This window comes from Borostomias antarcticus, assembly GCF_949987555.1.
Source record: "Borostomias antarcticus genome assembly, chromosome: 16".
NCBI classification, from domain to species: domain Eukaryota; kingdom Metazoa; phylum Chordata; class Actinopteri; order Stomiiformes; family Stomiidae; genus Borostomias; species Borostomias antarcticus.
Window position 1 is genome coordinate 24,457,732 of NC_140249.1, and position 10,444 is coordinate 24,468,175.

A 10,444-nucleotide genomic window follows, 5' to 3' on the forward strand; every position below is an offset into this window, starting at 1 on the left:
CGTTTACAATGTTGAAAATGAGGTCAGACAAGTTGGAAAGCCTGATGCATGTTGTCTGATGGTAGTGTGTTCAAGACATCAAAACATGCCACAAAGTTGTGTTAAAAGGCCTTAAATTCAGTATGATCTAATCATAACGAGTGATCTACATGGGTTCTGACGTGCTATGGCTTGTTGAAAAGGCTGTCAATGCTTTATAATCACCGTTGTTTTATCAATAAGCAAAACACAGGCTGTGAGCATCTTGGAGGCCGTGGATGTCATCGGGCCATACCTGCATAATTGTTGGATAGAAAGTTGGATAGAATACCTCAATTTATAAGTCACACATAATATCAACATTTCTAGAATGTCTTCAAGGTCACTGTTTACATCGTTTTGCATATTTACATGGCGTGATAATAAGCACCCTCTAACAGATCCACTTTTGCAACTTATATCAAAACTTGCCATAGTCAATAAAATTCATTCAAATTCAATAAAAAAACATCCATCCCCCCAAAAAAATAAACAAATACAATTAATTTATCACCTAAAATGTGATTCTGAGTCTACAAGCCTAATGCTGAGTTCTGTATCACACTTATTCAACAACCTGCGGGTTTGAAATCAGTGCTTAACTTTGTCAGGAGCTCACCAGAGCAGAGAACCAGCGACTGCTTCCTACTGATGGAGCTCCTGCACCTCTCAGAGAATATCAGATAAAAAGTATTGTGGAGTTCCAGCACCTAAATATAACCAGTAACGCTGAGAACGGCAGCTATTTTAGTCCAAGTCAAGCACTGTTCGAAATTAATCTCATAATTTGAGATGCATTAAAACACTATATAACCATAACATACTTGTAGTACCACATTTTAAAGACTCGTTTTAGCTTGGGGTTTACATGGACTGTGTAGCTTTGGTTTATTTAATTTCAATGGACTTTGATGCAACCAAATAAGGAGTGTATTGGAGGCAGGGACTCATCTCAAGACACGGCACCTAAAATATTCATGCAAAACAAAATAAATGATAAAATCCCAGAACAACTGCTTTGCTATAAGCTGACTAGTGAAGGATAAGCCAGATGGTGACATCACTAGGGTGCTGAGACACACTGGGGTGACATCACTAGGGTGCTGAGACACACTGGGGTGACATCACTAGGGTGCTGAGACACACTGGGGTGACATCACTAGGGTGCTGAGACACACTGGGGTGACATCACTAGGGTGCTGAGACATGGCACTCAACACCAAATGTTCTGAAGGGAGTGTGACACAAATTTAAGCTCAAACTGGCAGCTGTGACCTCATTTCAGAGTACATGAGTCCCTCAGCCGAGATGGCGTCCCCAAGCCCTACTGTCCGGAGTGGCTCCTTGCAGACCAGCACTGGCGTCAGGTAAAAGGTCACATTTCCACGGTGCCACACGGTGACCGGGTCTGCCGGGTTTAGGGACAACGTCTCTCTGGGCTCCCGGGCGGAGCTGTAGAACGCGAGCGGGGCTTTCAGAAGCACCTTGGTGACGTCCATGTCCTGGAGGCCGCAGGCCTGTGTGCTGGCCACCCTCGCCCCGGCCATCACGGCGGCCGGCTGGTTGGCCCAGTGCCCGTCCACCGTGGCCATGACGTGGTACACCAGCGTGTGGAAGTGGATGCGCGTCAGGTCAGCCTCGGCCTCGGGGTCGCTGCGCCCGTGCGTCTCCAGGATCCACAGCAGGATGTCGCTGACGCGCCCCACGTCCGGCGTGCCGTCCCAGGAGGCGAGCTCGGCGTGCGGCCCGGAGCCGGCCTGAGACAGGAACAGCAGCTCCTGCTCGTTCAGACCGATGGAGGTGACCATGGGCATCACCTGCTAACAGGGAAAACCAGCACAGCACACCTAGCTTGTATCAGCAGGAACTAGGGATCAGCATAGCACACCTAGCTTGTATCAGCATGAACTAGGAATCAGCACAGCACACCTAGCTTGTATCAGCATGAACTAGGACACCTAGCTTGTATCAGCATGAACTAGGAATCAGCACAGCACACCTAGCTTGTATCAGCATGAACCAGGAATCAGCACAGCACACCTAGCTTGTATCAGCATGAACCAGGAATCAGCACAGCACACCTAGCTTGTATCAGCATGAACCAGGAATCAGCACAGCACACCTAGCTTGTATCAGCATGAACTAGGAATCAGCACAGCACACCTAGCTTGTATCAGCATGAACTAGGACACCTAGCTTGTATCAGCATGAACTAGGGATGCACCGGTATCAACATTTTGGCCAATACTGCTAACAGATATTAACCTTGCTATCATGGCCGATAATCAATATTTACCGGTGTCGATATGATCTGTATAAAAACAAGTTTCTATAATAATCAAACGTTATAAATACTTAAAAATACAGGGAAACAGTCTCTATTTCCAAAACATTTGGAAAAGCCGATAAATCATAAATTTACCACATTGTTTAGTCTCAAAAACGACACACACAACAGCTAGACTGAAATAATTATCGGTTGTTCACATCGGACCGATACCGATATATTAAAAAATGACTAACATCGGCTGATACCGAAATGATTGGCGATATATCGTGCATCCCTAGCGTGAACCACGCCACGGTTCCACAGTCAACGTTTAAGCTTCCTCGTCAAGGTGGCCGGTAATGAAAAAACCTCACCGACGGCCATACATCAGTTTCACCAACCAAAATAATCCATCGCTGTCTTTTTAGAATGCAATTTCACTACCATTTCACATTATATTTTAAAATGGTTAAATATGTCTGGAGCTGCTGCCTCCGCGACCCGACCCTGGATAAGCGGATGAAGATGATGATGATGATGATGTCATCTTCAATTCACTTCATGACCAAAATAAGGCATATTATCACTGGTAATGAAATGAGATATTGTAGAACTTGCCACCTCACAATTCTGTAGCTAACTCGCCTCAAATATGGGGAGATACTGTACGAGTTTAGGTGTTAAACAACATGACGCTGCATGAAAAGTACGATATTAAACACCCGAGGTTTCTGTTGTCGTTGAATTCCTATAAACGATCAGCTGGTTGCAGCAACGGATTTGGGTTTAGTGGTTCTGGTTCATCTACTGTCGGCCTACGTGTTAAACCTACACATTTACCTCTTGCATGATGCTGTTCATGTAGTCTTTATCCGTCATGCTCGCCAGCTCCAGGTGGATGGGGACTTGGTTTCGTACCTCCGAAATGGACACCACTGCCTGAAAAGCAAACCAGTCAAAAGTGTCTCTAACTCTAGTCCTGGTAAAGAGATACATACTGTAGGCCTAGTCCAGAAAATGCACCTTTTCTAGTCATTATAATTACTGAAGGAGAGCCAAGCAATGGTCTCCAAAAACATGGTTTTCACAGGAGTTCAGTCTTATCCCTCAATTTATCAAAGCAATATAGCAATACTGTATGAATATCAAAACAGTATCAAAAACGTTACAGTACACACTGCAGCTTTAAAAAGTCAAAATGAAAAAAAAGTATCATGTTTGGCACAAGAACAGCACCAATTCATTTTGAATGTGGCTTTCAGCTTGCCGAGTTTACAATAAGCGGTATTGACGCAGGTGACCCAGTTGAAAAGCCAAGCGTATCGTCTTCTGTCCTTGTGGGATTTGCGGCGCACCTCTTTGAGCTTCTCCTCCCAGACCTGCCTCCCCTGCCCCTCCATCATCTGCAGCTCACCTCTTTGAGCTTCTCCTCCCAGACCTGCCTCCCCTGCCCCTCCATCATCTGCAGCCCAGAGAGCACCACCAGGTCTGGCTGGAAGTCCTCCAGGCTGGCCACGAACGTCTTCAGCGCGCTCATCTCCCCGTTGGAGACATCGTGGGAGAAGATGAAGCGGTTGGCTTGGGGAGCCACCGTCGCGCCCCAGCGCTCACCTACAGACGGGCAGAGGAACAAACCAAGGAGGTACCATGTTTATTAAAAAATACACATCATATGCTGCACCAGAGTGCAATGACCTACAAATCAACTATGAGGAGAATCTATCATTTGCGTACCATAACATGCAAACATAACATCTTCCAAACATTTGTCAAAGGGAACATTTGACAAGGGGCTGTAAAATGATTGACATTGTAATTCAATATTTACTCTTTGATATTGGAAAAACTCATTATCTGCTAAATAGTGTTCCACCTGCCCCATGTTGCTTCTCACCTGCTTTGTACTCCAGAATAAGGTGATACTCATCCACCTCCTGGAGAGACTCAGGGGGTACGATGATCTGCTCATCCAGCATCTCATGCAGTTTGGGTCCGATCGGGCCACATAACAGTACCTAAACAGAACCAGGGTGTCAACGATGCCACGTTCAGCAGAAATCATCATTCTCTGAGTGCAGATATGGGGTGACATCTTATCAAAACGCGCATCAAAGGCCGAGCAAAGAGCTGATCAATATGGCTGGACCAGTCTGGCTAACTGATAGCATGTGAGACGCTGAAAGTGGTGGGTGTGCCATTTCCCACAACATATGAGTTGTAACCTTAAGATCTACTGTAGTAGGATAGACATGTATGTGTAGCAAGGATCCACAGGAGTAGCAAGGATACAAAATCACATTTCAGGATCCGAAATGGCCAAATAAGAATAATTTGGATGACAATCTTTAGTTCTAATATCTTGTTTAATTATACCCTAACGGAATAGGTTTCACGGACCATGAAGAAAAAAACACATTTCTGTTGATGAATTACTCTACTTGAACATTTTGAATCCCGAGGTCCATTCAAAGCCCTCAGTAGCATCAGACCAGCTTCATGTTAGTGGTTGCATCATACAGGGAAGAGTAGAGTGGTTGTGGACGTACCATTACATCAGGATAAGTGGCAAGTTTCTGTCCGATGAGAGCAGCATTTCCTCCAACATACAACTAAAAGAACAGAGTTAGGAGTATCAGTGACAAACTGGGATCAAACTCAGACAGCTTCTCAACATATTAGAAAAACAAAGATTAATTGTAAGTCATTGGCCAAGTATGAAAGCCACACAGTTATGGCATCACATTCTATTTACAAACGTGTTTGAGCTTGTTGGTGTAATCCACTATAATTGGGACAAATAAAATGACGTCCATTCATAGTTCTCATGAGGAAGAGCGTCATTCTGTGGATAGAGTAGCGACGGAATGTTAGAACCCACCCGCTGTAGTAACAGGCCAGAATGAACTTTGACCTACTGACAGACGGCTGTATATGACCAGAATGAACTTTGACCTGCTGACAGGGCTGTATATGCTGCTCTTTGGATCCTGATGTCAAACTGGAGCTGATACTTTTGGTTAGAAGCTTTCTCCTCCATTCTTTGGCCCTGCCCCCTCCTGGACAGTGTGTTTAGTGTTGTAGCTCCTCAATCTCCTTCTCTGTATGCCCCCCTCCTGGTCAGTGTGTAGTGTGTTTAGTGTTGTAGCTTCTCTATTCTTTGCCCCTGCCCCCTCCTGGTCAGTATGTAGTGTGTTTAGTGTTGTAGCTTCTCTATTCTTTGCTCCTGCCCCCTCCTGGTCAGTGTGTAGTGTGTTTAGTGTTGTAGCTCCTCCATCTCCTTCTCTGTATGCCCCCCTCCAGAGGGAGCGCCAAACACAGCCAGACAGCCAAGATCCTCAGATTCTCTCTGTAATTCATCGTTTTTATTTTATGTTTCTATGCTTTTGCAATTTTTTATTTATAGTGTTTATTGATTATTATGCAGAATACTCAATGGGTTCAGTTTTTTATCCACAGTGGATAATAGGTTTACTTACTTAACTCAAGAACACCCCCACCACACACACACACACACACACATACGATTATACGGTTAACCATGGTTATATTGTTGTTAATCGTCAGTGTATTCGTGATTGTGACAGCCCTAGAAAAAATGAGAGGGTGTAAACCTGTGACTCACAGGACAGGAATCGCACACAGAAACTGTCAAGAAAAAATGAAAGTACAGTTGCAAAATTCCAGGAATATTCACAAACTTCCCCAAATTCCCAACGGGAATTAATGTGAATTAACGGGAATAAATTGGAAATTTATGGGAATTAACAAGCATAAATTCTGTTTTCCATCTTATTCCTGTTAATTCACATTACTTCCTGTTAACTCCCATGGGGATTTTGTGAATATTCCTGTAATATTGCAACCCTAGTTGAGACAGAAGTCAAGCATGCCCAAACAAGAACGTCAAGGTAGCAGTGGATTCCACCCGTCATATTTAGTAGCGTCAGTAGGGAATATTAAATAAAGAAAAGATGAACGGGATGCTATCAGCCTACTGGTTCAGTGACCGCTGCATCCGGAGACGGGCGCACAACAGTTGAACTGCACCGGCGCATCGGGGCTATTATTGGAAAGACAGCACTCTAGCTTTGTAAAATAATCAAAACAATTATTAAAATATATTATAAATATTAATTATACAAATATTATTGAATTGCAATCCTAAACTATGTATAATTGAAGACAACACAATCACTAATGTTTTTCGCATGAACATGTGTAGCCTGTATTTACACCTGTACTTTCATGTGGTTTAACACTATCGTACTGCAATCTGATGATCCAGAACCAGAACCCATGTAATACCAGGTGTAAAGGGGTCTGTGATGTGCTGTGATGCTGTTCTGGTAGCCAGGCGTCCCCCCCCTGGGCGCTACACACCGGCCATGGCTGAGATTCACAGGGCTGGATCCCATGAGAAGGAAAAGATGTTGGCGGGAGACGGCTAACCTAGGTAACCTAGGTTGAGTATTTACAAAGTTTGGACCAGTCGATCTGACTACCCATGATTCTTAGTTTTTTTGCGGAGGTAAACTAGTCATGGGACCAGCTAAGGAGAGATGAATACTTTCAATCTTTCAAGAGGGTATATGTTTTCACTGTTGGTTATAAATATGTAGATTTTTTATTTAATTAAAGGCTTTTGTATTGCGAATTTTGTGATTTCTTGTTTTTAAGCAGTGCAACTACTTCTATATGGACATGACATTTCAGTCTGTGTGTCCGTTTGAGATTGTATGCATCTGGTGCTATGAACTGACTCTGCATCTGGTGCTATGAACTGACTATGCATCTCATGACATGTATGCCGTCTACTTTATTGTCTACATTTACGCCTATAAAAATGACCCTACAAGCTCCCTGGTCTGAAGAGACTGATGTGCAACAAAGCTCGATCGCCTTGTTGAGAAGGGTCGAAGAATTTTTACAGCTCACTTATCTGGCCCCCGGGCGATTACTGTTTTTTTTGCTTCCCTCTGGAATATGTAGGGGTGGGTCGTATGACCTCCTCCCTTGTTCTCTGTAAAGCGCATTGTGTTGCCTCTGGGTATGAAATGTGCTATACAAATAAAGTTTTGATTGATTGATTGATTGATTTGCTGGTGTGACTCACCTGAGCCCCAGGGTACTCTGCAGCTGACCGGGCGATCCTCTGAAACACCTCCTTGTCGCTGAAGAAGCGCTCGGCCGCCGCCCCCTTCCCCATGTAGTGGATGAAGGCTTCCCTCAGGTCCTCTTTGGAGTGCAGCACCTCGTGGTCACGGCCCACGCCAGGATCCACGGCCAGCGCCTGGAGCAGCCCCACCCCCGACACCACCACGTCCACACACGCATTCACCCTGGAGGGAAGGAGCAGCAACCGCAAACCAATTATACACTTCATTGGGATTTCAGCCCGATGCTAATAGGGAACCTGATAACATGAACGAGGCGATCTGTAAACTCTAGAGAGCTTCTCTCTTACTCATCATTTCTTAAGTGAGATCTGACACCAGAGCTCTTTGTGCTGACCCCCCCCCCCTCAGCACACCCCCCCTAGCCTGGGGGAACTCTGCCTGCGCACAGAGCGCCTACTGGTCAGTCCTCCCTCCTCCCCCCCTCTGCACACCCCCCCCTAGCCTGGGAGACAGATTCATTGTGAAAAAAAGTAGTTTTCACCATAGAGTCTGGACTTCCAGCAGCCCAGAACGATTTGAGTTTTCCCAGAAAATGGGGCACCAATCAGGAGACTGCATTTTAACTGGAGTTCCGCCCCCAGTCCCTGATTGGTTCCCGTAGATCATGACGTGAAATACAACAGTAGAGTGTTACATTCTACACTAGTAGAATAAAGCAATGAGCGGTAATGTTAACGTTAGCAGAATAAACACAGCCGGAAGTGCAGTTATTGCAGAAATAGACTCAATAACAACAACTAAAGAACAACAAGAGTATTCACTACTAGCGGAGTTTCTCCACGGAAAAGACGTTTTTGCCGTTCTTCCGGCCACGTTTCATCTGTATTGTTGATTGGCTGAAGGAGTTTGTCTGTCAAGGTAAGCACTCCCGCCCACTTAAATCGTTCTGAGCAGCTGGAAGTCCACACTATCGACTTTTTTTCCACAATGAGCTTTTAAAAACTCTCCTGATCTACAAGATTCACGTGAATGAACTGGTTGATGCTAAAAAACTAGTGATTGTAGTGGAGAGCAGCTGAGTTTGCAGGTATGAATGGGTTTGAATGGGAGTGTTTCCAGACCGATGCGTGGAGAGAAACGAACGTGAGCTCACGTGCAAAGAATGAAATGAGCAACACACACAACCCTGACAGCTCTAGTATTAAACGCTGACTCTCTGAAGACGATACATTACCAACTCTCCTTACAAACGTCCACAACACAGTCCCCTAACAGACTCACCCGACGGCCACTCTGCCCCACTGTCGAGTAGGGGCGGTTATCAGGGCCTCCCAGGCGGTGGAGATAACCTGCTCCAGGGCGCCGGGCTCGCTGGGAGGAGACGAACGCAGCAGAGGCAGGAAGTACTGGAGGACTTGTCCTGGCAGGTCAGGGCCGCTCTGATAGAAGCACCCAACAGCAAAGGCCAAGAGGGCAACTGTAGCAGCCTGTCGCCACATGTTTCCAACGACTCCTGCAATGAGTGCACGCACACACACACACACACACACACACACACACACACACACACACACACACACACACACACACACACACAGAGATGACTCATGTTAAGTGTGGGCAACAAGATAGGACATGATGTTAGATAGGCGTATGTCAGGTAGAATAACCTAAAATTGTAAACAAAAGCTAGCAAAATAAGTTCCTCTGGGACTAGCATTAACGTTAGCAACAGTCAGTTCAAGGATGTCGATGATGTAGTTGTCAACTAAAGTTTTTTTTGTTGCTTATTGTTTTAGGGGGATGTATGGATGTTATGTGTGACTGTCCTGTTTTTAAGCCATCAGGGACCTATACCTTTTGCATGTTATCCCTTGGATTTTTACCGTCTGTTATATCCCTAATAAAATCAATCAATCAATCAATCAATCAATCAATCAAGGAGTGACTTGAAACAGAGCATGCCACTGCAGGAAGTTAAGTCCCATCCTGCCTTAGAAGTTTATCTCATCTGAAGTTCCCAGAACCCCTGATGTGACGTAGTCATCTTACTGCTGACGTGACCTAACCAGCTCATTCACTAAAGAGCTAGTGGCTAACATGAGCTAGCATGAGCTAGCTAGCTAGGCTACACTAAACACTTCTGTCCTGCAGCTAACATAAGCAATACAATAAAATGACCTTAACATCAGGTAGTTGCGATAGCTAGCTAATGAATGAATGCCTACATTATTAAGCTGAGCAATTGAAAGTTAGTTGCTAACATTAGCTAATGCTAGCTAAGTTAGCATGCTAACATGAATGAACACCATCTATCTCACTAGCATTAGCTAGTTAGCATGAGCTAGCTCCTCCCTGAGCTAACCCTAGCCAGCAGAAGATCAACTTAAACGTTAATTATCTCAAGTAAAGCAACATGTACACTCTTCCCACCAGACAGCATTCCCACCCAGAGCCTTTAACCTCAGAAAACACAATATTGTCTTAATCTCTCTCGATTTCCACACATTAATATCACATTAGACAGAATAACCGGTTGGTTTTAAGGTAGGCTGAGGAACCCACTCACCCAGAGAGACAGTTGATGCAGCCAGGCTAGCTAGCTAGCTATGTTAGCGGCTAATTCAACGTTACCGGGTGGAGGATGCTAGGAGGTAGCTAGCATTAGCTGCTAACTAGCTAGCGGTGGCTTGTCTGCTCAGAGTGGTTGTGATTCCTCCTCATCCGGGGTCCCAGCTCGGTGTTGAGGGACCTGAATGAACCAACCCTGTCTTACCAGGAGTAGAGGAAGCTCATCTAGAGTCTCAGGTGTTCAGGTCTCAAACTTTCCACTAAGCACCTCCTGGCCAACACTCTTCCTCTTTGGGTTTAGTGGCGGGTCCCAGACCAGCGTTAAGGTGCATATCGCCCCCTACTGTACACCTGGTGTACCAGCATGTCTTGAGATCTCTGGTTTATTAGCTTGTTTTAGACACTCTAATGAATTGTTATTGTTGCTGTTGGGTGTGTATGTTCTTGAACATTTAAGCATTTGTAAGAG

General features: G+C 45.0%; 1 protein-coding gene across 2 annotated transcripts; it reads right to left on the bottom strand.

Moving 5' to 3' along the window:
* Nucleotides 1–155: 155 nt before the first annotated feature.
* adpgk (ADP-dependent glucokinase) lies at nt 156–10,188 on the bottom strand. Of its 2 annotated transcripts, none has more exons than XM_084450743.1 (8): nt 9,974–10,188; nt 8,686–8,917; nt 7,401–7,626; nt 4,834–4,896; nt 4,182–4,302; nt 3,702–3,898; nt 3,128–3,226; nt 156–1,835 (listed from the first exon to the last, which is right to left on the bottom strand). In XM_084450743.1, the coding sequence occupies exons 2-8, from the start codon at nt 8,901–8,903 to the stop codon at nt 1,275–1,277; spliced, it is 1,485 nt and encodes a 494-aa protein (XP_084306869.1). In that variant the 5' UTR covers nt 8,904–8,917; nt 9,974–10,188; the 3' UTR covers nt 156–1,274. The 2 variants fall into 2 exon arrangements, with proteins under 2 accessions (XP_084306869.1, XP_084306868.1); XM_084450742.1 differs by having other exon boundaries at nt 156–1,838.
* Between the last annotated feature and the right edge of the window lie 256 nt (nt 10,189–10,444).